Raw genomic sequence first — 27833 nt, 5'->3', positions numbered from 1 at the left:
ATGGCCCTGCATTCTCTCTCTCCAGGAGGCTTCACTGCACCCGCAACTACATCCACATGCACCTTTTTGTGTCCTTCATCCTGCGTGCCCTGTCCAACTTCATCAAGGACGCCGTGCTCTTCTCCTCGGACGATGTCGCTCACTGTGATGCCCACAGGGTAACATGCCAGCATGCCCCCGAGTGTGTCCAGGCTGCCCACCTTCCTCGGCCCAACTCGGGAGAGGGTGGTGGTCCCCTTGCCCTTCCCCCAAATCCCAGCTGAGGTTGCACTTAATGCCTAGAGTAGAGGGGCCAGTGCTGGGCCAGGGAGCCCGGGGAGAGTCCCATGTCTCCACGCGCACAGTCTGGGTCATGTATGAGAGCAGTTTGTCAGGAGGCCTCTGGGGGCTACCCTTCAACTCCCAGCATCCAGGAGTGGCTTAGCCACTCTGGCAATTAGATACATAGTGAGGCTCGTCTTTTCCCTCCACCTGCCAAGTCCCAGCTGTGGACAGATGGCCAGGTCTAAAGAGGGTTGAGGTTGGGTGTAGAAAGAAAAGTGGGAACATATGCCTAGGTTCTGCAAACACAGGTGTGTGGCAAAACAATTGTTTTGTTAAATCTAACCCCCTTCCTCCTCCTGAATGCTCAGATAACTCTTTATCCTTTGCAATGTTGCTCTGTGTATCAGTTGGGAATCCCTCTTGCAGCATGTACCAGAAAACCATACATCAGTGGCTCAAACGGATGGGGGTTGTTTCCCACATAAGCCGTCCACAGATGGGCAATCCACAGGCCGTACAGTCTCCATAGCAGAGGCAGACAAGGGAGAAGGGATTGGAGATTGAGGTTGGTTCAGTCAACCTCCCTGTCACTTCCTACCGCTCAGATCTCTAATTCCTTACAGATCTGTTGAGTTTGTGTTGTTTATAGTTGTGTGTGTGTGTGCGTGTGTGTGTTTTCTGACTCCGACTGAATCTCCCTTCAGGATATTGTCAGGATGAACTAAGAGTACCAGAATGAGAGTCAGAAGACTTAAATTCAGGCCCCCCACCTCACTGACCAGCAGTGGAGAAGTCCAGCAGTGCCCGCAGGGGACCTTCTTGGGTTCCACCAAACATCTGACTCCTGAGCCAACCACGGGCGCCCCCCAGAGTCCGAGTCTGCAGGTGGCCGTAGGGCAGGAACCATAGCTGGCCAGCAGGGCAACACCGGCTTCTCCCTCTCTGTGGATGTGACCTTCACGTAGCCCCTGTAGCAGCCCTCAGGCCATCCCAGAAGCTGTCCTCTCCCCAGGGGACAGCTCAGGGAAAGGAATGGGGACCCTTGCCACATGGGAATGGTTGCCTTGCTGGGATGGAAGCCTCGGGACCCACAAGTCCCCAGGGACAGCTTCTGGCGATCCCCGCAAGAGACACGCCTCTAACAAGGCACTGCGTCAGGCAAGGCCAGCACTGGCCCCCCCCATCTGGTAATTAGAGGTCTCCAGAACAGACGCAGTGTGCCAATCAGGGGCCATTTTCACTATAATCAGTGTTGCCCTCCTAACATAACTGGTACGTCCCTTCTTCTTCTGTTTCCGAGAAAAGAGCTTAGAAAGGATTTTGTTACTCCTTGGCTCAGAAATCCCTTTGAATGCACTGCCTACTTCTGTGATGGCCCGTTAGCCTTCTTGGCTGGGCCTCTTGGCATGTGGACTCCCACCCTCTAGAGAACTCTTGGGCCTGGCCTTCTGAGAGTGGACAGCCACAGGGGATGGCCAGGAGCCCCCAGAGACTCGCTCTGCGACCTGACCCCTACTACGCCCTGTCACGTCCTTCAGGGGTGGCTGCCAGAGGGGAGCCCGCTGTTGCCCAGCCCTGGGGCTCACCTGCCTCTCTCTGTGCAGGTGGGCTGTAAGCTGGTCATGGCTTTCTTCCAGTACTGCATCATGGCCAACTACGCCTGGCTGCTGGTGGAAGGCCTCTACCTTCACACGCTCCTGGTCATCTCCTTCTTCTCAGAGAGGAAGTGCCTCCGGGGATTTGTTGCCCTCGGATGGGGTATGTTTCTCCATGGGTGGAACGGTGGGGGTATGTGGGAACAGGCTCTGAGCCAGAGGATTCGGTTTCTAGTTCCAGCTCCACACACAAGTTAGCTAACTTGTGGAATCTTAGGCAATTTCCTTCTTGTTTAACCCCTTGACTTTGGTTTCCTTGTATGTCAAGTAGGAATTCACAGTTAAAATGTAGCCCCAGTTTTGGCCACCCAAAGTCTCTTACCATTTGATACCACCCAATGCTTGTTGTGTCATCTTCCTTAGATGTTCCATTCACATATTTTCATCCTTGCTTCCTTTCTATATCAGTTAGTGTACTTTTGATTGTAGGTCAGAAAATCTGGCTTAGATCAGCTTTAAACATAAAAGAAAGCATTGGCTCATGTATCTGAAAAGTCCAGGCATCACCAGCTTCAGGTGAGGCTGGATCCAGCAGCTCAACCACGTTTCTTTGTGCCTTTCGACTTCGCCTTCTGTAACATCAGCTTGATCTCTAGGCTGGTGCTCCCAGTGTAACTGCCAACAGCTTCTGGGCTACCAGCTTCCTTGTTGTACCTAATGAGAGGAAAAGGCCCAGCATTCCCAACAAATACTCTGAGGTTCACTCTGATTGGGCCGGCTTGTCTCAGACACATCCTGAGCCAATCACAGGCCTGAGTGAATGGAATACACTGATGGGCTTAAGCTGTTCAAACCACATGGCTTCCCAAAGGAATTTCAGGGTTCATTTGTAGGAAGGAGGGGAAATGGCAGTCAGAGAGCCAACTGCAGGCCCCATTCCTTCTCTTCCCCCTTTCCTTTCTGATCAAGGAAGATGATAACTCCATTTCTTGAGCAATTACTATGAGCAGAGCAGTTTACATGCATTAATTAATTGCCACCACAACCTCCAGAGGCCCTTCAAAGAAGCCTGCTAAAAGACGGTGGGGGGGATGTAATATGCTCAGCTCACACTGTAGACAAGGGCAGACCCAGGATTCAAACCAAGGCTTGTCTGTTTCCAAAGGCCCCTTAACTCTTATTCTGCCATTAACAAATATCCATCCATCCATCCATCCGTCTGTCCATCCATCCATCCATCCATCCATCCATCCATCCATCCATCCATTGTTCATTTGATAAACATATGTAAGTTACCCATTGGGTTCTAGAAAGATGGCCAGGTTCCTCTGAGTGACTCATATGCTTACAGGGATAGTCATGTGTACCAGCCATTAATTTCATTTGCTTTCTTCTTAGTGCCTTTAATTAAGAAGTGCCCCTGCCAGGAAAGCCCGTCTTTTCTGCTTGTCTAAATCCTTCCATGCAAGGGCCCTATCTCCTCACATCAGGGAAGTCACCTGAGCTGCCAGAGCTTGCCGAGCCTTCCTGTAGACTTTGGCAGCCTGATTAGCACATAACCCTCAGCCAGTGGGAGCTGTGGGACTCTGCAGATCTTTGGATTTCTGCAGAGAACAGTAGTCCCAGAGTACTGGGGGACCAGGGACCTGCCTCATGCAGTTGACCCCAAAAAAGGACCCCGTTTGGAACCTCGTTCACTGACCTTGACTCCCAGATCTGCCAGGATCTCGTCATATGAATATAGGCAGTGTCATTATCTGTAATATCAGGATCATAATTTTTTCGACTTTCTTCGAGCATTTCTTTGTGCTCAGAGGGGCTTCTAGAGATTACAGAAACAAAAACAGTTCCATCATTCAAAGGGGTCATAGTCAAGCAGGGAGACAAAGGTGCATTGCAACATCTCCATCACGGATTTTTAGGAGGGTTTATTTTATTTTATTTTAAAGGTTTGTATTAATTTGAGAGAAGAGATAGAGAGAGCACAAGCTGATGGGGAGGAGCAGAGGGAGAAGCAGATTCCCTGCTGAGCAGGGAGCCTGATGCCACTCGATTCCAGGACTCTGAGATCATGACCTGGGCCAAAGGCAGATGCCTAGTCAACTGAGCCACCCAGCGCCCCATGGATTTTTAGGAGGGTTTAAGTGAGATTATGGGCACCTTCCTTTCTTTCTCAAATATTTCATCTACTATATGCCAGGCCCTGAGAGAGAACAGCACATAAAACAGAGGTTCCTCCCCTCCTGGTCTCTCCGCCTACACCGCCCCAAGGAGACCTTGAAGGGACTTAGGAAGGTCTAAAGTTTTCCGTCTGGGAGAAGCCTTTCTCTTGCAAAAGCAGGGGCCCCTCCTCAATTTGTATGCAACTTGTTTCCCCAGAGATGGGCTGCTTAAATGAGTACATGCTCACTGTACAACTGCAAAAAATAAAATTAAGTAGAAAAAAATTACCCTGGTCTCATCTAATGAACATTTTGGGGGGTTTTCTTCCAGACGATTTTCCTACTGAGTTTTTCTCTGCATTGTGTGGTCATTCTTTTTTTTTTTTTTTTTTTTTTAAGATTTTATTTATTTGTCAGAGAAAGAGTGAGAACACGAGCACAAGCAGGGGGAGCGGCAGGCTCCCCGCTGAGCAGGGAGCCTGATGCAGGACTTGATCCTGGGACCCTGGGATCATGACCTGAGCCGAAGGCAGACGCTAACCTGACTGAGCCACCCAGGCGCCCCTGTTGTCGTCATTCTAAATGTAGAATTCTGAATCTTGTTTCTTTCTGTTGACACACAGGCATGTTCTGTATTCTTCTACCTCTGCCATAAACATTTTTAACTCGTCTCTGGACCGATTTAACCAAATACCTATTGTATGGACATTTAGGTTGTTTCTAATTTTCCACTATTATAAATAACACAGTGATAAATAATTTATGGACAAAGCTTATTTCCATGTGTAATATGGGGTCCTAGAATTCGGATCACTGGATCAAAAGGAGTGGGGACTTTTAAGATTTTTAATACTTACCCAACACTTTTACTTTTTCAAGGTGGCTGGGGTGTCTGCACCCAGGAAAGGGTGACACCTCTGGCTTTTGTGGGGATGAACCAAGCTCCCCCTCGCTGAGTTGGTGGCTCTCCAACTGGAGCCAGCATCAGAGTCACATGGAGGGTGTGTCAAGCCCAGCTGGCTGGATCCCACGCCCGGCGCCTCTGAGCCAGTTGGCCTTGGGTGTAGCCAGAGACTCTTCCTGTCTAACAAGGCCCCAAGTGACTCTGATCCTCATAGTCTGGGGACCACACTAAGAAACCCTAACTCGAGCCATTATTGGCTTTCCCACTTTCTGCCAACTCTGTAAAGATGGGAGACAACGAACAGGTGGCCCTTCAGAACCCATGTTCTTGAAAGAGGGCACATTCTGCGTGGAGCACTGGGTGTTATGCACAAACAATGAATCATGGAACACTGCATCAAAAACTAATGATGTAATGTATGGTGATTAACATAACAATAAAAAATTATTTAAAAAAAAAAAGAACCCATGTTCTTTGCCCAAAGCATCCAAAATTGAGGCAAGAAATTAAAAATATATATATTATTTTTATTAAAGTCATGTACATACTTGGTTTAAATAATTAAATAGTGGGGCGCCTGGGTGGCTCAGTCGGTGAAGCGTCTGCCTTCGGCTCAGGTCATGATCCCAGGGTCCTGGGATCGAGCCCCGCGTCGGGCTCCCTGCTCAGCAGAGTCTGCTTCTCCCTCTGCCTGCCACTCTCCCTGCTAGTGCTCACTCTTTCTCTGTCGAATGAATAAATAAAATCTTTAAAAAAAAAAAAGTCCTATTCTATGTATGGATCGTTATATCTATGTAAATGCTTACTGCTGAGCCGAGTGGTGTACAATGATTTTACTCCCAATAGTTAACTTTTTGTTTTTTACGGAGTCACTTTTGATTGACTTATTTGTTTTATGTTGCTGTCCTTAATTCCCACCAGTTCACCCAGAGCACTGGAAAACCCTCCAGCGCTGTTTCCCAGATCATCCCATACCAACAGGAAATCTATTCGTTCCTATTTGTTGGTTTCTTCCTGCTGTATTTGTTTCCTATGGGCTGCCGTAAACAAATTGCCACAAACTCGGTGGCTTAAAACAACAGAAATTTATTCTCTCACAGTTCTGGTGGCCAGAAGTTCAAAATCAAGGTTCTGGCAGGGTTGAATCCTTCTGAACTGCTCCATGCCTCTCTCTCTTCCAGCTTCTGGTCGTTGCTGGCAGTCCTTGGCGGTTTTTGGCTTGTGGCTGCATCCTTGTGATTTCTCCCTCTGTGTTGACGTGGCCTTCTTTCCGTTGTGTGTTCTTCTGCTCTGTGTCTCTCATGGTCTTCTCATAAGGATGCCGGTCATATTGGATTAGGTGCCCCATATGACTGGCATCCTTCTAAGTATGACCTCTTCTTAACTAATTACACCAGCTAAGACCTTATTTCCAAATAAAGTCACATTCTAAGGTTCTGGGTAGATAGGAATTTAGGGAGGATGCTTTTCAACCTGATAGAGCCAACAATGTTCTTTCTAGAGCCTTCTGATTTCCTGCCCTATTTGGGCTGGTTGTTCTCTAGACTTGCTCAATTCCCTTACCCTTCATGCTGAGAATTTCCTTCATTTCCCTCTCTAAATCCTATTCCTTTCTTTTTTTTTTTTTTTAAGATTTTATTTATTTATTTGAGAGAGAGAGCATAAGCAGGGAGAATGGCAGAGGGAGGAGCAGACTCCCTGCGGAGCGGGGAGCCCAACTGGGGGCTCGATCCTAAGACCCCGGGATCATGACCTGAGCCGAAGGCAGACACATAACCGACTGAGCCACCCAGGTGCCCCTGCCATGTTATTCTTCTTCCCCGGGCATTTTTACTCATCTCTTTCTACATAAGCTGCAGGGTCTTCTCTCTGTCCCTCTGTTTTGAAATGCCCTAGGGATGTGCCCCAACTCGAGGTGATTTCATCCTTTTCGCTGACATCCGGTGGTCCTTTCATCTGGAAATTCACATCCTTCATTTCTTGGACCATGATCTTACATCACCTATTCGATTTCTTTCCCTTGGGTTTTTATCCTCTCTTTCTGAAACTTTTAATCAGATGGCGCACATCCTGGAATTGACCTCTGATTTTTTCATGTCTTTCCTCCTATTTTTCATTCCACTCTTTGTGTTCTGCTTTCCGGGCGATTCCTGGTCTTTATCTTCCAACCCATCTATGGAGTCTTTTATCTTGGTTATCATATATTCAATTTCTAAGCCCTCTTCCTTGTTCTCGGACTGCTCCCTATTTTCGGCATCCTGTTTGGGTCTTGCAGATGTAATCTTTCCTCTTATCTCTCTGATGATATTCCTTAGAGTTGTTTTGTTCAAGTTCCTCCTGCAGCCTGCACGGTCTGTTTCCTTTGAGTTCCTTCTCTCTGATTGTTTTGGTCCTTGTCTTTTATGTAATCAGCTTTCCTCAGATGTCCGTGACCTTGACTGTCTGTTCATGTTTAAGAATGAGTCACTTCAGAGCGGACTGAAGGCCCCATGTGTGGGGTGGCGGGGCATGTCTCTCAAGGGAGACTGAGCTGGAAGTGGCCACTGTGTTGGAAGGGGTCCCCAGCATCGCCATCTATAGGCCCTTTGTCTGGGGCTGTTGGATTCCTCCAGAGAAAAATTCTTTCATCTCCTGTCTGGGTGTAAACCTGGCTGCTGGAGGTCTGAAACCTGAGCAGCCCAGGGATGGGGCTGTTACCATTTTCAGGTGCGGACAAGCATGTCCATTAGAAATAGAATGAGCCACGTATATATCCTAAAATTTTCTAGTAGCCACAGTAAACACAGTAAAAAGAAGCAGATAAAATTAACCTCAATGATCTACTTTATTTAACCCAGTATAAAAATATTTTCATGTCAACATATAACTAATATAAAAATTAGCATATTTCACATTCTACTAAGTCTTCAAAAATCGGGTGGCTTGCACTTACAGCACATGTGCTGTGGGACCAGCCACATGTCAAGCACTCCATAGCTACGTGGGAAGAGCGGCCTCTGCCCAGGACAGCCCAGGTGTAGACCATCACTTCTCCCTTCTCTTCCCTGCAGAGGGCCTCGCGAGTCTGCCCCAGGCTCCCAGGACACTCTGAGCCCCTCCTGGCGTTCAAGAACCTCTGATTCTGCCTCAGTTTGCAGGGCATGCCTCGTACCCTAGAAGCAGGAGACTACAAGGATTTGTTTGCACAGGATTTACAAGGGGGTTTCTGTGACACCTGCTCACTCCTGGGCCGGGTGAACTGCCCTGTTCCCTTATGGGGGTGTTGAAAATTGAGTCCCCTCTCCCCGCTCCCTCCTTTATTTTTAATCTTCAGGTTCCCCGGCCATTTTTGTTGCTTCGTGGGCTATCAGTAGGCACTTCCTGGAAGATGTCGGGTAAGCTCTTTGAAGGAGAGGTAACAAGAGTGTATTTTATATTGTCCAGTTCTTCAAGCGGGATGGGCACTTCTTTGGAGCTATTTGGAGAGGCCTGCTTTTTAAACGGCGGGGGGCGGGGGGGGGGCGGTGCAGGGGTCCCACAGGCGAGTACTCTGGAGTGCTGGGCTGGTGTGAGCTTGCAGATGGGTGGTGGCCTCCAGCACGCCCGCACCCTCCTGGGCCTGCCCACGCCATCAGCTCTGTGGGAAGAGCAGGTGCCAGGCAGGAGCCGTGAAAGTCCAGGCAGGTGCCGCTCAGTGAGGCAGCTCTGGGCCAACCCAGCTTTTCCTTCTTCCTGGGATCCTCTCCTCTGCTCCTCCCTACCCCCCGGGGGGGGCGGGGGAGGGGGCCTGTGTGAGAGTCCAGCAGAGGTGGGTGTAGGAGAGCCGCATTCCCAGTGACTCCCGATGGGGACAGAGAGATCTAGTCTTTTCTCTAAAGCTGCCAGGCACTGAGGATGGAGGTAAGCCCAGGGGGCCCTGCTGGGAAGTAGGCACACGGAGAGAAGCCGAGGAGGAAGTGAGGCGGCCTGACAGAGCAGAGGCAGTTTCTCACAGACACACTGACGCAACCAGCCCAGGATGTGGATTTGGTCCGATGAGGCTTGCCAGTGTCTTGCGGTCCAACTCTGGCCCCAAATAATCGTTTCAAAAGAATTATTTTAATTGGGTGAATTCGATTTTTTGTAAAATCTGGATTTTTAGCTTCTCTCGAGAACATGGGAAGTTCTACCAACATCTCTCATTTTCCCATGTGGCAAAAATCAGCCGGAGCCGATGTGGCTGCCTTAGGCCCCGCACATGCTCTCCAGCTTGCCAGGTACCCCCCACGCCTGATGTCCTAGGGTCCTGAGGCCACACGTCAGTCACTCAGCCACTTCACTCACTGATGTCACCTGCCTGGCCCTTGTTGGCAGTTGAGTTTGTCACTGCGCTCGCTTTGGGATTCTGGGATCTTCTGACTGTCAGGTGCCACACAGGTCCACTGCCCTGGACGTTCACTGGGAGAGCACGGAGACCGGGGCGGGGGGGGGGTGTGTGGCACTGCTCTGCTCCAGCGGTCTCCGAAGTGCTCCCGGGCGGCCAGAGAGGGTCAGTTCTAACACGGCTGGGCCCCCAGCCACAGTGCTTGGGGCCACCAGCATGGGCCCTTCCTCCGAAGAGCACTTGAGGGAACTAGTCTTTCCTGGCCCCCTCAGCTCTCCACCCCTAACGATGCCTGGCTGTCCCTCCACAGGTGCTGGGACATCAACGCCAACGCATCCATCTGGTGGGTCATTCGGGGGCCCGTGATCCTCTCCATCCTGGTGAGTGGCCGTCTTCCCGAGCTGGGCTCCAGTGGGAGAGACGGAAAGAGTGACTGGCCTGGACAGAAGGCCGAGAGACAACGCTAGCTTTGTTCCCTCCAGCAGCGGGGAGGGATGAACCACAGAGCTTCCAGAGGCTGGTCAGCAGCATGAGGGTCTAGATGGGGGATGGGAGAATGGGGGCTGGGGGGTGCGAATGGGATGAGGGGCAAAAGTTTACATAACTCTCTTTGGTTCATGAGTGGCCACTAAAATGTGGGGGGCAGAGCTCCTTGCCCTACACTGGCTGGCTCTGTGCTGGCCCGAAATCCGCCTCCTTCAGGTCTCTGGGTCGTGATCTCTTTTCTAGGCGTTCCTCTTGTTAAACTGAGAAGAATCACTGAGCTGGGATCATAGGCTGGGGCTGGGGAAAGCTCAGTGAGGCTTGGTCTTGGGCCTTTGGGGTGCTGTTGGGGGGGGGGGCCAGGCCTGGAGGGGTGGCCCCCAGGGAGAAGATACAGGAGTGACTCTCATGGAGAGGGAGCTCAGAGCGTCTCAACTGGGCTGCCCTTCAGAATCATCTGGGAGCTGTTTATCTCTGGATAGCCAGAGAATCGGGCTCTCTTTGTTCTGGGGAGGGGCCTGAGTGCTCAGCGGGGGTTTAAGTTCTCAGGTGCTTCTGCTCTGCAGTAGGGTTGGGAGGCCTGGAGCTGAGCCTGTGGGTAGGGACAGGAAATAGGGGGACAGAGAGCGGGGGACCCACCGTGGTTGTCTCCTGGAAGGAATCAGCCCCTCAGCTGTGTGCAGGGTTCCGAGGGACACCACGGCTGCAGGACCCTTTGACAGGAAGCTCCCTTCGTGGATCTGCTGTGTGGGGCGGGGGGGGGGGGGGGGGGGGTGCAGCCCAGGGCAGCAGCCCCCGCCCACCTCTTTCACTGGCTGGCTCGTGACTTTCCAGGGGGCAGCTGGGAGGAGGGGGCCATTCCAGGACCTCCTTCTTTTTTCTTTTCTTCTTCTTCTTTTTTTTCCCCAAAAATAATAGAATTCATGTCAAAAAAAGTTGGAAGATACAAAATGTACTTTCCAAAAGGAAATAAAACCACACATACTTTTAGCACCGAGACACACACTGTGAATACACATGTGCTTTTCCTTCCTATCTTTTTCTTTGAGCACACACTTTTTTCAAAATGCTTAATATAGTTTTGTGTACTAGTTTGTGTTTCTCACTTAGCAGCAGATGTGAGCTGTCCCGTGGCCTTTGAAATTATTTGATCCACCGATGTGCTCTGGCTGCATAGTATTCCCACAGGAGGGTCTTTCCTCATTTAGTTAGGCCAGTTTCCTTGCCATCATTCTGGGGCTCTGACCGCGCGCCGCCCAGGAGAGCCCCAGCTGAGGGACGCTGGGCCCCGGGGTCCTGGCGGATTTCACCAGACTCTGGTCTCTCTAGTGATGTTTGGTGGGCACTCCTGATGCAAAATATCTCCCAACAGGGGCCCCTGGCTGGCTCAGTCTGTAGAGCATGTGACTCTTGATCTTGGAGTTGTGAGTTCAAGCCCCACACTGGGGGTAGAGATGACTTAGATAAATAAAGAAGAACTTAAAAACATCTCCCAACCAGTAGGTCATGGGGCCTAGAATTCCACTATTCAGAACTCATTCTTGAGAGCTTAAAGTTTGTTTTTTGTTTTGGGGGGGGTTTTGTTTTTGTTTTTGTTTTTGCCTTCAAGTGCTCCCTATAAAATTAAATGCAACTCTAAGATAAGAAAATAAATAAAAGTAAAATAGCCTTTATTCATTTACACCATGCACAGCCAGCTCCGAGCAAGATACATAAACAAACAACAAGCTGAGAAGCAAAGTTCTCAAAGAGGCAGCTGGGCTAGAAGTCCTGGACAGGCCACTAATCCTTGCCTTTTGGCCAGCATTCCCAGGCCCCAGGCTGGCTGTGTGAACAATGAGGGTGCCGGCTGGGCAATTCCACTGATCCCTGCTTCTCTAAATGGTGCTGGAGCTGGTAGGTGGGTGAGAGAGGAGGAGAGGTACTGGGCGCCACGTGGGCACCTTTATAACATTCTGGCACTGGGCTGGGGGGAGGGGACACCAAACGAAATAATAAGACTGCATTCCTGTCCTTTAGGAAGTTATTGAATTGACAGGTAAGTAGACACACACAACTTTGACAGGTGCATGTGTTCGGCCTCTTTCAAATATTTCAAGTGCTTCACAGTAACATGATCCCTAACTGCAATGTAGCAGGAAAGATAGGTAATCAAGGGTGGCTTCCTGGAGTTGGTGATTAAACTGCAAAGCGACTCTATAAGGCTTTGAAACAGTGGTTCTCAAAGTGTGGTCCCCAGACCAGCAGCTTCAGCAGCACCTGGAAGCTTATTAAAAAATGCAAATTTAGCGGCCCCACCCCAGATTTACTGACCCGGAACTTCTGGGGGAGGCAGCCCCCCAATGCGCACCCAAAACTTTAAGAACCTCTCAGAGAAGAAAGCCTTGCCACTCAAAGTGTAGCCAAGGACAGAAGTGCAGACTCTTGGGATGCCTGGGTGGCTCAGTTGGTTAAGCGTCTGCCTTTGGCTCAGGTCGTGATCCCGGGGTCCTGGGATCGAGCCCCGCATCAGGGTCCTTGCTCAGCTGGGAGCCTGCTTCTCTCTCTGCCTGCCGCTCCCCCTGCTTGTGCTCTCTCTCTCTCTCTCTCTCTCTGGCAAATAAATAAATAAAATCTTAAGAAAAAAATGCAGCATCTCAGGTCACCGGTGACCTGCCTTTTAACAAGGTCGCTGGGGAATGCCAATGCATTCCAGTGTGAGGAATCCCTGCCACAACTGAGCAGACCTTAGAGCTCCTGCAGCCAGGGACAGGCGCGGGTGCTGCGTCAGCCATCACCTCCAGACAGCCTGTTACACTGGGACTCTGGGGCGGCAGGCCGGGCGGGGTGGCTCAGAGACCTGCAATCCTGGGTGTGGTCTGCAATGCTTTCTCTGCCCTCAGGGCCAAGGGGTCAAGGCCAGGAGAGGTGGCAATCACCTTCAGCCCACACCCCCCTCTTGTGTTTTACAGATTAACTTCATCCTTTTTATAAACATTCTAAGAATCCTGATGAGAAAACTTAGAACCCAAGAAACAAGAGGAAATGAAGTGAGCCATTATAAGTAAGTGGAGGGCAAAGACCCAGGCACGGTCAGTCAGTCAGTCAACAGGTATTTACAGAGTGCCTACGGTTTACCCAACTGGCCCTGGTTCCAAGGAGGTTTTGATGCAATTGGGAATGGGGGTGGGGAGAAGTGGGTCCACTGGGAAGCCTTAGACGCAGCTCCAGCAGTGGAAAGATAAAGAAATCTCTCAGGATCCCAGGAAGCAGAAATCTGTGTTTGGGGCAGCGTTAGGGAGTCTGCCAATGAGCTTCAGGGACCCAAATTCAGAGAAATGTGTATAGGTCTGTGTATTTTTCAGGGGAGAAAGGCTCTAGCTTTCATCTGATTTTCAAGATGTGCAATCCAAAAATACTTTAAAACCTTTAAGATGTTAAAGGGAGATGCTGTATTAGCTTGATAGGGCCCCCATAGCAAAATAACCACACATGGGACGGTATAAAGAAGAGAAATTTATTTACTCGGAGTTCCGGAGGCTGGAAACCCAAGATCCAGGTGCCCACAGGTTTGATTTCTTCTGAGACCTCGCTCCTGGCCTTGTAGATGGCTGCCCTTACCTGGCCTTTTGTTCTGGGTGCCTCCTCCTCTTCTTATAAGGACACCAGGTGATTGGACTAAGGTCCCACCCTAATGACCTCATTTTACCTTAGTCATCTTTTTACAGGCCCTACCTGCAAATACAGATAAGTATTTCTGAGGTCCTGCGGTGAGGGCTTCAGTGGGTGAATCTGGGCGGGGGAGACACAATTCACAACAGAATCGTTAAAGGCAAATCAGTGTCCGACGAAGACTTCCTCTGTGATGTTCTGGGCTTTGAGAATCTGGCAGTGACCTGGATTGCCTGGTGACAGATTCTCCAGGACATCTTAGGGTAGTGGGCACCACAGTAGGGTGGAGCTGGGGAATCCAGGATAAAGTTGCCAGATTAAAAAAATAGAGGATGCCCAGTTCAGTCTGAATTTGGGATAAACGACAAATAGTGTTTTAGCGCTTACTCCTCAAAAATATTATTCCTTGTTTATCTGAAATTCAAATTGAACTGGGCATCCTGTATTTTTATTTGCTAAATTTAGCAACCCTAATCTGGGATCTGGGAAGAAAATGAAAGAACTTCTCCTTATAGATATTTATTATCAAAAAAATAAGAACGCTGGTTTCGTAAATAATAGGTTCAATGACACACACACGTAATTTATAAATAATAAAGTTATTTGGGTGGATACGTGTTCACATTTTTTTTTTCCTGATGGGGTGCATGATCAGAAAGTTTAGAGGACTGGCCCTGGGTGATGGGTACGTGGGAGTTGGAAATTCTCCAAAATAAAAAGTAAAACCACAAAGGTTTGGGGGCACTGCTGCAGGCCTCTGCAATCTGACAGGTTGGGGCTTGCAGAGTCGTGCCTGTGGGGAGGGGGCAGGACACCAGTGGATCTGTGTCTGCAGGCGCCTGGCCAAGTCCACCCTCCTGCTGATCCCCCTCTTTGGAGTCCACTACATCATCTTCGCCTTCTCCCCAGAGGACGCCATTGAGGTCCAGTGGTTCTTTGAATTGGCCCTTGGGTCGTTCCAGGTAAGCTTCAGGGATTATGACCCTTGGGAGTTCATAGGGACAGCAAGCTGGGTCTCCCCGGAAGGGTCCAGCCGCGCAGTGTGGGATGCCTCATTAGGCACACGCCCAAGAGGAGGTAGGCAGGACCTCACTGTGCTGTGGGACCCCGAGTGGGACCCAAGTCCCCCCACCGGTCAGATAGGGGTGGGAGGTAAAACTAAGGAGAGAGACTGACTCCAGGGAAGACAAAAGGATACATACATAGTCAAAATGACGCTAGCTGAGGGCTGTGGCTGAGCCATCAAAAAGCAGGGCAGGAAGATGAGCATTGTGGGAATGGGGGAGGGTGGGTGTCTGAAAGAGAATAAAGTCCTCCTCTTCATTCTGGGAAGTCCATGAAAGTGCCCCAAACTGAAAAATCCAGAAGGTGCAGCATCAGCATATTATTCAGAAGCAGCAAAGAGAATTCCAAGTAGTTGCCTCTGAGGCACAGGAAATGGGGGCAGGGGTGTTCCGAGGTTGCTCTTGTTTTGTGAGGAGAATCACTGGACTCTTTGAAACTATGTGCACACACAATGTATCAAAAATAAAAACCAGCTTTAAAAAAAAGGAGAGTGAGGGGAGAAATCACCTACCTCCTAATTCAGTGAGATCTTGTGAGGCTTAAAAAACAAATAGTAAAAACAACAACAACAACAACAAAAACCAAATAGTAAACATGTTTGGACAGCCCTCTTGTTTACACTCTCATAACTGTCTCCTTCCAAAAATAATATGGCGTAGCTTTCAGGAAGACCATACAGAGGACAAAAAAAAAAAAAAAAAAGTAGATGAAGGATCAGTGAAAAAATAAAATAAAAGTCAAAATTGAGTTCATAAAGAGAAGCAAATTCAATAGGGTGCTATGAAGGTAGGAGAGATGGGTCAGACATTTGGTTTGGAGCTCCCCAGTAGCCAAAGCAAAGACAGAAGAAACGCAATCTGTTCCAAGATTTATAATATCTATAGATGGGGACAAGCTAATTCTCGGGAAAAGCCTAGACATTATAGGCTTTGGGGACTGAGAGAAATTTCTCCCAGGGGATCTTCCTCAAGAAGCCAGCCTGTCCTTAACAACACTGATTGTCCTGCAAAGTCCTCCTCACGGGGGGAGACTTCGGTCTCAGGATGGGGCTCAGAGTCTCCCTCAGTCCCTGAGTTCGGTTCAGGGTTGGGGGGTCAGGGTCACCCTCCTGTCACTTTCAGGTTCCAGGAAGGACACATCACTGGGAACACATTCTTGAGCAGTGTCCGGTCTTGTCCTAACCCTGCCTTCAGACCCTACCCCAGGGCTGTCCCCTCTCTCCTCACTGGGCCTCTCTCCTCTGCCCAGCGCTCCCTGCCAGCACCCGGGCCTCCAGAGAACATAGCCTCTTGCATAATCCATGTTCTTTGTTTCTGGACCCGGGAGCTTTCATGCCCACCTGCTCTTGTAACGTGTGGGGAGGCTGGGCTCACACAATGACGCATTTATTTTATTTTTTTTGTTTTTGTTTTTAAAGATTTTTATTTATTTAACAGAGAGAGACACAGCGAGAGAGGGAACACAAGCAGGGGGAGTGGGAGAGGGAGAAGCAGGCTTCCCGCGGAGCAGGGAGCCCGATGTGGGGCTCGAACCCAAGACCCTGGGATCATGACCTGAGCCGAAGGCAGACACTTAACGACTGAGCCACCCAGGCGCCCCCACAATGGCGCATTTAGCAAGGGTGGGCATTCCAAGTCCACAGGGGCGGAAGACCTCGACCTGGCTTCCAGAAATGGGTAGTGACCTCACTTAGATCACGGAGACCCAGGTCTGCCTCCCTGCATAGAAAGGGAACTTCCTGTCCCCTGGAGTTGGGGCTTGTGGTTGGGGCCCAGGCCTGCCAGGGAAGGCCATTCGGCTTCTAAGGAAATGGCTTGTCAAGAGAAAACCAAAAGCGCTTTCCTAATGTTCCCATAGAAATGTTTACACAGAAAACGGATCTTTGAGGCTTTTAAACCTTTGTTCACATACAAACATATATCATTTTATTGTATATTACACATGTATATTCTATATAATGTACATATTTTTAAAAATTCTGCATTATAGAAAATGTCTCCCATATATTAAAGTGAAGAGAATAGTAGATAGTGAACCCCCATGTGACCACTGCCCACTCAAGTCCTGGCTGGTTCCATCTCTGTCACCATCCTCTCCCTTCACCCCACCCCCCATCATTTTAAGCACATCAAAGGGATGGTTTTACTCAAATGTAAATATTCCAGTACCGAATCTCTAGAAGACAGGGGCTTAAAGACACACAGAACCACAAATACATTATCAGTCATAGACTTCTAGAAACGAAAGTTGATTTGCTTTTTCTGATTGTAGAAATAACACTTATTGTAGAAAATCTGGAAAATAAGGAAAAGCTAAAAAAGAAAAAAAAAATCATCCATAATCTCATGACCCCAGAAATTACCTGTTAAAATGATGATGGGTTTACTTCTAAGTCTCTCTCTCCTTTTTTTCTTTTTAAGTCTCTCTTCTATCCGGGAAGACACACACGTACACACAGCCCATATAATTGAGGTCATGCTGTGTGTGGTTTTCTAACTTGCTTGTTCGAATTCTCTGTCTCACCTGTTGTGAACCTTTCTCCACGTCATTAAAATTCTTCCAAGACTTCATCTTTATGATTGTATAAAGACTGTGGAATTTCTTAAACTTGCTGGCTGCGGGAGGCCTGCCCTATTGATATTTGGGGCATGATTAACTTTCCCTCCCTTGGGGCTCCTGCCCTCACCTGAACTCGCAGATGTGTCCCAGGATCTTGGAGGCACAGGCACCGCTGGGCCCAGTGAGATGGGCAGCCCCCACAGCCAGCAGCCTGACCACCAGCTCTGGGCCAATCACACACAGCGCCAGTGCTGCCGAAACCCCCTGTGACTGACTCAGTTCCTCCCCAGGGGAGACAGGGCTCCTCCCTGCTAGGGCTTTGGCAAGGATTAAATGAAGCATCTGGGACCCAGCACCCCACAAGTAAGCAGGAGCAGGCCAGGCGGCACGCCGCATCCTGTTCTGTTTCATCTCTAAGCCCTTCACACCCTCCAACAGTGGTTCCCACCTGGGAATGCCCATTAGAACCACCTGGGATTTTTTAAAGCTGCTGCCGCTTCCATCATCCTCAAACATTTGGCCTTGGGGTATGGAGTGTAACATAGGCAACCGCTCCCAGGTGATTCTAATGTGCTACAAAATCTGGAAACTGCGGCCTTGAGTAACCATTCCAGCCCCCCACCTCCAAATGATCCCCATTCTGGGTAGCGGTCCTCAGTGCCCGATACTCTAAAGCAAATTCTTCCAGGTCTGTCACTAACTCTTGTTAAAACGACGGCAGCCCTGAGCAATTGTACTTATTAAACCCACCACAGCAGGGCTGGTTCATCATTCTTTGGGGTCTTTTCCAAATAAGTAGGTCAGGGCAGGCCTGGATGGGACTCGGAAGGGGCGTTAGGGCCCCCCTGAGGTCAGAGCTAGGACACCAAGGCCTCTGAGGGGGAGGGTGCTCACCAGCCTGGGAAGCCTCACGGCAGAAGGAAAGGCAGGCTGGCCCAAGGCGGATCCCTGAGGAGGTGAGCAGGACATAAGCACTGAAGAGACCCTGCCCGTAGCTTATGGTCCCAAGCAGGCCTCTGGGCCTCAAATCCTACATCTCGAGACTGGAGTCCCTGCCCTGGCAAAGCTCCATGCCAGGATTGGGGGGCAGGGGGAGGCACCCCTGGGAAAACAGGAGCTCCAGATACTAGGGAAGGAGGGTCCTCACAGGCACCAACCCCCACCCCACCAGGGAACATAATGTGTATAGAGCCTCACAGCCCCTAGCCAAGGTGATATAAGCAGGAAGTCACACCCCACTGCTTGCTGGCCAGGACCTACACTCGGGCTTTGTGCTGACCTCACGCTCACACGTTCGTGTTTCAGTTTGAATGGTTGCCCATGTTAGAACATCGCCATTTCCAGCTTATCTTGAAAATGAGCCCACCCACACAGGGCACAGGGTCTCCCAGGGGCTGGCCCCACCCCCTACCTGAGGGACAGGTGCACATCAGGGGCTGCCACTCCCTGCTTCTCCCAGATGGCCCACCTTACTAATTCAGGGGACTTGCCCCATCCCCACTGGCCCAAGTTAGCAGCTTCTACTCTGAAATCCCATGTGTGTAATGCCCCACGCTGGACCCTAGCCCTGCCCCAAGGAGCTGAGTCTGTGCCAGATGATGCTGGCACAGCCAGGGGGCACTGTGGGGACCCCAGAAGAGGTAGCCCCAGTCCCCCACCACCACCACCCTCCCCAGGGGTGAGAGGTGTGGGAAGGCTCTGGAGCACTTCCTGGGGAGAAGTGAGCCTGGGGCTGGCAATTAAGGACATGGGGAGGAGGTTGGAGGAAGGAGGCCGGGTGCCGGAGCACCTGCACTGACCCCTTACTGCTCTGCCCCTCTGCAGGGCCTGGTGGTGGCGGTCCTCTACTGCTTCCTCAATGGGGAGGTGAGTGTTCTTGGCTGCCCCGATGGAGGAGCTCCCTAGCCACTGAGTGGCCTGAGGGAGAGGGGGAGGCAGGACCCCTGGGCAGCAGAAGCAGGGCGCATGCCGAGGTCCCGGGCGAGTGAACGGGCCTGTGGGCACCAGGTGCCCGTCTGCCCGGCTGACGACTGGTCTCTGGGCCAGGTGCAGCTGGAGGTTCAGAAGAAGTGGCGGCAGTGGCACCTCCGTGAGTCCCTACTGCGCCCCGTGGCCCTCAGCTCCTCCTTCAGCAACGGCACCAGCGGTCTTGCCCACAGCACCAAGGCCAGCACCTCGGAGCAGAGCGGGGCCACCTGCAGGGCCAGTGTCATCTGAGAGTCTGGAGCAGGGCCACCCATGGGACAGACACCGAGACGGGTCATGAGAAGGCCAGACACTGCTGCGGGACAGTCCCAGACCCGTCTTCTCAGCAGACATCATCTGCTTCCTCCTGTGACCAACAACCCCCCTCCTCTGAGCCTTGGGATGGGGAGGGGGCTCTGGTGAGAGGTTCCTCAGAACTGAAAATAATGGGGGGACCATGGGGCAGGAAGAGGGCCTGGGTCAGGGGCTCCAGAAGAGGACAGGGAAGTAAATGGCAGCTGGGATGGGTTTGGTCTATAACTACCCACTCGTTTTGGCCCTCGAGACATAAGGTGAAGGAGGACCGCTCCCTCTCACTTCCCTACCCCTTCCTGGAGTTTCCAGGGTTAAGTTTGAAGCCCCTGAAACAGGAGAAATGGAGACCCTTGGCCGTGGGTGGACCCTCCCTATGCCTCACTACAACTCACCTGCCCGGCAGATCTGACCCTACAGCTTCAAGACGACTGAATTCATCTGACCAAGTCAGTGAGGCCAAGAGAACCCCAAGACCCCCAGCTTCCTTAGTAACCCTCGCGTGGCACAAGGCACCCCTCTGTTCCTCCTGCTTGCAGTTACCTACAGCCCTGGGGGCACAGCAGCTGGGAATGGGGCATAGATTCCGTGGGACAGAAAAGAGAAACAGGTTCACCAAGGTGCCGTGACTTGCCCAAGATACTCTGCAAGAAGGGGCATGAGTTCAGTCCAAAGCTTTTGGTTTCAAATCCCCATGCGCTAAGGCTGCATCTGTTTCTTCACTCCTGGGCACCGGACAGGGGCCTGTCTCCCTGTTTTATGGGGATCTGTCTCCCCTTTATTCTCTGGATCTCAGTTCCCTTGACCGTAAGCACTCCCTCACCACCAGCCATGTGAGGATTAAAGTGAACTGAACATTTAAACCCTTTTATAAAACGAAGCCTACCAGTGTTTTCGGTGGTGGGGGGAAGCATTCTGGACAGAAGCCACAACATAGAGGAGAAGGCATCTTGCTGGTGGGTGACCCTGGACAAGTGCTGCCCCCCTCTGGGCCCTGGCTTCCCACCTCTGCACCTCCCCACTGCAGAGACAAGGTCACACCCCTTTGTGCCAGGTGAATGGCTCCTGGAATGAAAGGTCAGGTGCCTATTTCCCAGGGCTGAGAACCCAGCCCGTCTGGTTGATGAGCTCTGTTCTCTGAAAAACAGGTTGGCCCATGACACCTTTCTTCAGTGATCTCCATGGACTCCATATACATTTTGGAGTCCAAGTTTTTTAAAAACCCACGAGAGAGAGAGAGAAGCACCCAGCCCAGCCCAGAAAGGGGAGCCTGCAGTGACCAGGGCGGGGCAGAGACCAAAAACCCACACCAGAAGCAGCTAGAGTGGAGCCGGTGGAGAGGGAAGGGGTTAGTGTGGAATGAAATGGCTTGAGGGCAAATCCCCCAGCTCTGGGGCAGAAAAGACACTGGGAAGGGGGCAACTGGTTCCCCAGAAATGCACATCTGCTGGCAAGGATGGAAATCTCCACTGGTTCCTGGTCCCCTTCACCTGCACTCATCCCCAGGATGGCTGTTAATCATTACTCAAGGCCTGGCAAGGCCCCTTGACCCCCCTGGAGTTGCGCAGGTCCAGATATGCACTCTTTGGAAATGTGCTCTAGAATCAAAAGTGGTACCCGAGGCCGTCTTGACCCTTATCAAAGCCGGACGCGCGCGCACACACGCACGCTCGCCTCGGGAGGACTGTGTATTCGGCTGGAGGGCTGTCCTGAGAAGCTTGCTGGAAGGGTTCAGGCAGGATTCCCAGACAGGACAGCCGGCTGCGGGAAGTTGCAGTTATTCAAGAATTATGTACCACCCCCCCAACACACACCAAAGGGCAGGGTTCAAATCGAGTCAAATGTTTTGAAAACCTAGCATGTGGAAGAAATTGAGGGAATCCTGAATTCTGCCTCCCTAGCATGACTGAAGCTATAGCAGGGAAATGTGCCCATAAAGGCCCTTTGAGCTGGTGGAAGAAAAGTCCGAGGCACTGACTGGATATGCTTTGCTGGAGGAATGATCCACTCTGGGCAATCCCAGGAGACCCCAGGGGCCCCACAGCCCCTATCCTGGCACAGAGTCAATAAAACTGGGAGCTGCACTTAGCTGTGCAGCCAGCTCAGACACCGTTACACACTCTGCTTCCAAATCTATTCCCATCCTGGAAGGATTCAAGAAAGGATTTTTTAAAAGAAGGATTCAAGAAAAGGGTTTTAAAACGTGTTACTTCTCCTAAAATCAACATCCTAATAACTGGGCTAAGCTGGTGGCACTGAAGCACCCTCCTCGCCTCTGGCCCCGCAGGCCAGCTGCAAAGGCCGCTGGGCTGAATCTGGCCAACCACCCAAAGGTTACTGGCTGAGAGGCAGCAGTTTCAAGGTCATTGCCCCACCCTTCCCCCCCCCAGAGGTCACGTGTTGGAAACGTCCCATCTTGACCACACTTTCTCGTAGAACCTGATGTCCTCGGATTTGGGAGGGGGGCCTACAATTTCCTTGGTTGGCCCCAGGGATGGGTGATGCTGTTGATGTGAAGGCCACTGATGGCATTCAGAAAGAAGAGGAAGGAGGCCGTGAACTCGCACCAGAACATCAGGGTGAAGCCAGTGAACGTGACGTGGTTCCAGAGGAGGATCACGAAACTCAGGAGCCCCCCGGAGGAGAGGACGAAGGAAATGAGGAGGACGACAGAACCCATGGCCCACTTGCGCCGTGAGTGGAGGTCCTCACACACCTGGGACACCATGAGGAGCTCTAGGCCCAAAATGGCGGCCACCACGGCCAAGGCGCCCACACTGCGGGCCAGGACCATGCCCACGGCCAGCCCAGGCACATGGGCCTGACTCAGGTCTCTGAGACAGTGTGTCCCTGTCTGGTTGGACGAAGTGCAGAAGTGCCAGAGCCCGAAGAGGCGGTCCTCAGCCAGCAGCCAGTGGCCATCACAGATGGAGATGGAGGAGAGGACCAAGGCCAGGGCAGCACACACAATGATGAGGGCCCGGATGAAGGATTCCAAGAAGGGCCGCTGGGGCCTCCTCTGGGCCAGCAGCCTCTGGGCCTGGAAGACACCACGGAGGGCATGTCAGGGAGGGCCCTGCTCCACCCCTCCAACCTTCTTAGGGAAAACCCTTGTCCATGCTCCCAGCTTCCCAAAGCCTTATTTTTTCTGCTGTAGTCTCCTTCGAGGCCCAGAATGCCCACCTTTGCAAGTAGCTTCCTTCCCAACTCCTCCTTACCTCTCAGCACAGACCCACCCCCTTGGGGAGCCTTTCCCCCATTCCACCTGCTCCCTGTCCTCCATTCAAGACCTAGAAGCACCGATTATCCAACTATTCACCAGGCAATGAAAAGTTCCCTGACCTTTCTTTCTTTAATGATCTTCACGAATAAGAAATCCAAATTCTATTGACCAGCAGGTTGGTAGATCCTTGTCAGTTCTGAATTCAGAAAACTTGTCAGGCCAGGCTAGTGTGACCTTGAACTTGCAGTACCCCCTGGGTTTCTTTGTACACAAAGCAAGAATCTGGGCACCGGATTATGAGTATTCTTTTTTTTTTTTTTTCAATTAGCATGCTAATACAAGGCTACATTCCCCTTCTCCCAGGACTTCCCAGTACACTTCAGTTTTACCCTGATCTCCACCCAGCTGGTTCTGCACGTCCCAGACTCCGTATGTTATTACCTTGTTTTCCTCGGTACTGCAAATGATGTCTGCACTTTGCCCTTCGGTCTTGTTCAGTCTGAACCCGAACCCCACCCAGAGTTTGCCAATCAATATGTCTGTCTAGCAGCTTTTGGGCATGGAGAGGCCCCTGAGGCTCTCCTTCAGCCTCTGGTTTCAGCCCTGAAGGGTGCACCCGCCCCTCTCTTCTCGCAAACTGGGCCAGGACACCACCCAGGCATGGGTCCCATCCCCAACCAGAAAGCAACAAAAGACAAATACTTCAAAGAGTCAAACTCCTTACCACTGCCAAGCCCTTTACCTTCTGTCCTGCCTCCCTCTCCCACTTCACCCCCAAGCACACTCTTCCTGGCCCCCTTGCTCAGACACAGCAGCCCTCTTTCCAAACCCAAGGACAAGCTTAGAACTTTCTTCCTCAGACCTACTGGCCCCTCCACCTAAAAGGTTCTTCTTCAGGCTACCTCCTTTTCTCCATTCCTCATGTCTCCGTGGAAATGTCCCTTCCTCAGAGATCTTTCCTGCCTCCCCAACCCCATCCAAACCAGGCCTCCTCCAGTCAGGCGCCCTGTTTTCTTCACTCTTCTGACCACCAGTTATCCATTCCCTTTTGACTTGAACTTATATATTGCCTATTGCATGCAGACACTGTGCTCTCCAAGAGGGCAGGGCCTCCCAGTTCGGCACTGCTGCATCCCTGGTGCATGGTACAGAGCTTGACCTGGGCACTCAGTGACTGCTTGAGCAGAGCCGTGGGATGAATGAATGGTCATTGTGTCACCACTGTCACTGCTATCGGAAGCTCCCTCTCAATGAGTCTCCTACCCAGTCATAAATTACCCCCTTTACAGTGTGTACGGAAGCAGCCCAGGTTACACCCCAGTTTGGGAGGCAAGCAAAGCAGGCAACTCATGCGCGTCTGTCACCACAGGGGAAACCGAACAAGGACTACTACGGGGTGCACCCTATACCATGTGCAAATGGAGCCTTCCAGAGGCAAGTCGGTGGTAACACCTCTCAGGGACAGAAAGCAAAGCCATGCTCCTGGGAGACTCCTGTGGTCAGAGCCCCAGCAGGAACATCAGGCTGGCTGCTAACCTGCCCACCTGAGCAGGGGCTACTGATAAATTTCAGCCCGAGGGCTATGTGAATAAGGACCCGGTTTGCTTTCAGCGCTTCTGCCTAAGCAGGGCCCTATTTTCCTCAAACCTGTGAGGTTCATAAGAGTAGGGAGCTCCAGCAGGGTTGTATAAAGAGGGAAACTACGTCATGCAGAGGTCAGATGACTTCCCCAAGGTCACTCACCTAAATCACAGTAAAGCCTGTTACAGCTGCCGGGACAATTGTATAATGTGCTGGGCATGGGATGCATCCAGCCAATGCATACCTACGGGGGCCTTCCAAGTTCGGGGACTTCGTGTTAGGGGCTCAGTATGACTGACGAGGAAAAGGAGTAGAGTGCAGAGGGATGCCTGAGGCGGGGTCAGGGCCCCAACTCACATCCCCAAAGGTAGCCTGGGGCGTTACAAAGAACACCCCAGTGGAGTCAGCTGTGGTTTCTCAAACTGTGACCCCCTGCCTCCTCAGCGGCTTCCAGGTGCTGAAGCGGGGGGCGGGGGGGTAGGGGACCCTGAGCTGGCCAGCTAGGACGCTTCCCCACTTCAACCACAACAGGCCCTTCTTACCTGCTAGAGACACTGGTGGCCTAGGAGTCTGTCTTGGATTCCATCAGAGAAAAAAAACAAAAAACAAATCAAAAAAAGGCTTTCCTGCTAAGAAACAGACTAAGGAAATCTTGAAACCTCTGCTTCTACAAACCATTAAAGGTGTTTGTCCTTGGGTGGCTTCTGAACCTCTTTGGCCCTGGGTTTCTTTCTCATCTACAAGATGGAGTTGGCGACCCCTGCAGGACAGCAGGGGCCATGAAGTTACCTGGCCAGGTTACGAGGCCCCCAGAAGTTGGTTGGTAAGGTCCTAGGATGGGAGAGCCCCAGATGCAAGGCCCCAGTCAAGTCACGAAACCCAGGACCCAGGACCTAGAGAACAGGTACGTCCCGTCCCCGGCTTGGCCCCACCTGCCTTGGGCACAGACTGGACTTTAGTCTCCAGCCCTTCAGACACCACACTGGGATCAAAGAGAAGACAGCTCACATCAGTTCATTTCTTTCCCCTCCCCCCTCAACGCAGGGCTTCGTGCACCAAGAAAACTCCCAAAGATTAAATGAGATCACGTCCATAAAGGTGCTTGGGGGCTGCTGACAATATGAGCAACAAGATGAATGCATATTGGAGTCTTCATTCCTAACCACCCTGCCCCACACTCAAGCTGCCTGCACCTGTGCTGACTTCCAGTGACCCAGGGCCTGAAACCTTCTCCTGGAGGGCAGCCCGCCGCAGTGTGGTCAGCGGAGGGCCAATGGACAAGAAGGAATGAAGGCTGCTAGTCCTGCCCCTGCCCTGGCCGCCTCCAGCTGTGGGACCTTGGCCAAGGCACTCTAATCTCTTTTCCTCCGCAAAAAAATGTGTTTCTCTTTCCCATCTCTAAACCTGAATGATTTCTATGATCTCCAGGACAGGGTCACTCGACACTCCTGGGCCACTGAGTCCAATGCCAAGGTCTTCTTTTCCTCTATACCCCAGGACCACCCCCCCCCCCCCGCTCCCCTCAACCCCAGAGGGTCTGCTCACAATTCAGTCCTCATATCCCCAACATTACCTCCCACCCCATGCATGCCTCCAGACTCTGCCCACTCTGGGCAGGCCCAAGTCAGGCCCCCATCATGATTAACCAGAAATTTCTTGGCCAGCTTCCTGAAGAGTTGGCCTGCACGACCCCAGCCAGCCTGCTTTTTGCACGCATGTCTGTCCTCTGGCACGCATGCATCCCTTTTCTCTGGGTTTTCTCGCCTACGAAGGAAAATACAGCATCTTCCTCCCGGTGGTTGTGGGTGGAGCTGGAATGAGTTATCACAAGATCTTAGAACAGCCCCTGGCACGGCTTTAAGGGGCTCCTGAACAGCAGCGACGATTGTCGGACAGGGACAGCACCCACCCCGCAGCCGCGCCCCACCCTCGCGGCAGAGCCTGGGGTTGAGCTCCTCTCGCCCACGCGCGCCCCACGGCCCTCCCCCGCCTCCCCCGACGCTAACGAGGACCCTCACCTGCTACCAGTCTTCTGCACCCCCGCCCCGGGGCCAGCACACAACGCCCCCGCCCCGTTAATCCAGCCTGCCGATTTTGCACCTCTTAATTTAGCACTCACTTCCCCACACGTCTTCTAAATCCTTGTTTACAAGTCTCTCTCCGCAGCTGGACCGCGGGGCTTCCGGAGGGGAAAACCACACCCTGTCCCACCCTTCTCACGGTGGGTCCCCCTGTTCCCAGGGCCTGTCCCGGACGCTCCCTCCTCAAGACTCAAGGTGCTGATCCAGAACAAAAAGGAGGGACTCGCTGCAACCCGCCCCTCCTCCCCCAAGCGGCTGTGTCCTGGCCAGATGGGGTTTGGGGGGTGCCCGGCGGGTAAGGTTAGTAAAAAGCAGAAAGGGCAAGTAGGATTCGGAGCCAAGAAGTCCTGCTTTGAATCTCGATTATGTCACTTAGCCGGCTGCCGTGGGCTGGCTACTTCACCTCTGAGCCTCAGTTATTTTGTCTATAAACTGGGCGGAACAGCATCTACCAGAGTCAGTGTTGGGGTGCGGGGGTTTGGGCACTTGCATGCAAAGTCAACGAGCCTCTGTAATCGTTAGGACGGTCGGGCCAGTCGGGACGAGGCGAGCTGCTGAGATGCCTCCGTGGAGAAGCTCGCTCGCAGGGTAGCTAGCGGTCCCGCCACCCAGTTGCCTTCGGACAGCAGCGCGCCCGAAGGGAGGGGGCAGGAACGGGGTAGGTTCTCAGCCAATAAAAACATCTTTCTCCAGTCTGAGAAATCAAACCTTTGGGGATGCGGATCCCCCCTCTCGCTACAGCCTTCTCTAGTAAGTATCCGCGCGCCCCAGCACCCGAGACGCGTCTAGGAGATGGTCTTTCTAGCCCCTGCCCAAGAAAGTTCTGGCTTTCCCCGGAGACGCATCCTCACGTTACATAAGACATGCCTCACTTTGCAAGCGGACTGTGTCCATCCCTCCACCCCAGACGCGCCTCTCCTTTTTAAAAAGGAGGCGCCCCTCTGGTGAGCCTAATCACGGTTACTGGTGACCCCCCAAGAGAAAAGCAGACAAATCCACCCAAGAAGCTTGGGAGCCACGGGTGCTTGCAGGGCCGCAAGGAGACCGCGCGCAGGAGCAGCACTGGGGGGGGGCGCCCCCAAGTTGCTTCCGGCCCACCTTCCTCCGAACCCCGCAAGCTTGCAACAGAGGGCGGGCACACGGGGCACTCCCGGCACCCCCGTCCCCCCGCGGCTGGATCTGGTGCTCCGCTCAAAGTCCCCTCCCGCCCTCCGGTGGGGCAGAAACCCCGGGCCGCTCGGGGGCAGCGGGCTCAGCGCCCCGCCGGGTCCCCGGGGTTACCTGCACGGCGATGGCAGTCATGCTGCGCCCGGACTCGGCCGCGCGCTCCTCCTCTAGCCCTCCGGCAGCTCGGCTGCGGGCGCCTGCTCCCGGCCGGGCCCTCTCCCCGGGGGCGGAGCAGGGCGGCTGGAGGGCGGGGGAGAGGGACGGGGCAATCAAAGCGCAGCACTGGAGCCCCGGGGCGGGCGCGTCTGGCCCCGCCGCCCTTCGCGGCTCGGTTTACGCTGAGTCAGCGCTGGCGGCCTGGAGGAGCCCCCGGGCAGGGGCGGGGAGGGGGGGCTCGGGACAGCGGGGGCGCGGACCAGGCCTGAGCCGGCAAGGGTCCCCCACGGTCTGAGGGAGGAGGATCCGGCACTCGCGGGAGC

General features: G+C 52.3%; 2 protein-coding genes across 3 annotated transcripts in view; one reads left to right on the top strand and one right to left on the bottom strand.

Moving 5' to 3' along the window:
• The window catches only part of SCTR (secretin receptor), a 73333-nt gene extending 54091 nt beyond the window's left edge, over positions 1 to 19242 (top strand). Inside the window, exons 6-13 of one of the 2 annotated variants that reach the window (XM_073885114.1) lie at positions 26 to 158; positions 1902 to 2022; positions 8239 to 8299; positions 9578 to 9647; positions 12702 to 12793; positions 14237 to 14363; positions 18850 to 18891; positions 19072 to 19242. In XM_073885114.1, coding sequence (XP_073741215.1) covers positions 26 to 158; positions 1902 to 2022; positions 8239 to 8299; positions 9578 to 9647; positions 12702 to 12793; positions 14237 to 14363; positions 18850 to 18891; positions 19072 to 19242 — 817 coding nt within the window. Of the gene's footprint in view, positions 1 to 25; positions 159 to 1868; positions 2023 to 8238; positions 8300 to 9577; positions 9648 to 12701; positions 12794 to 14236; positions 14364 to 18849; positions 18892 to 19071 lie in introns of both variants that reach the window. The other variant, XM_073885110.1, reaches the window with a different exon arrangement.
• Positions 19243 to 21483: 2241 nt separating this feature from the next.
• On the bottom strand, positions 21484 to 27592 carry TMEM37 (transmembrane protein 37). Its single transcript, XM_025857438.2, has 2 exons — positions 27469 to 27592; positions 21484 to 22342 (listed from the first exon to the last, which is right to left on the bottom strand). Exons 1-2 carry the CDS (start codon positions 27487 to 27489, stop codon positions 21770 to 21772), a joined length of 594 nt encoding a protein of 197 aa, XP_025713223.1. The 5' UTR covers positions 27490 to 27592; the 3' UTR covers positions 21484 to 21769.
• Between the last annotated feature and the right edge of the window lie 241 nt (positions 27593 to 27833).

This window comes from Callorhinus ursinus, unplaced genomic scaffold (genome assembly GCF_003265705.2).
Source record: "Callorhinus ursinus isolate GAN/ISIS: 27379988/994484 unplaced genomic scaffold, GSC_fseal_2.0 scaffold2, whole genome shotgun sequence".
Classification (NCBI taxonomy): domain Eukaryota; kingdom Metazoa; phylum Chordata; class Mammalia; order Carnivora; family Otariidae; genus Callorhinus; species Callorhinus ursinus.
Note: the sequence above shows the minus strand (reverse complement) of the source record. Positions and strands in the feature narration are given on the sequence as shown.

Excerpts from the sequence above, each read along its gene's own strand:
- TMEM37 (XM_025857438.2), bottom strand. The coding sequence starts at position 27,489 with ATGACTGCCATCGCCGTGCAG. Across the intron at positions 22,343-27,468 it reads TGACTGCCATCGCCGTGCAG|GCCCAGAGGCTGCTGGCCCA; the intron begins GTAACCCCGGGG and ends GGTGTCTTCCAG.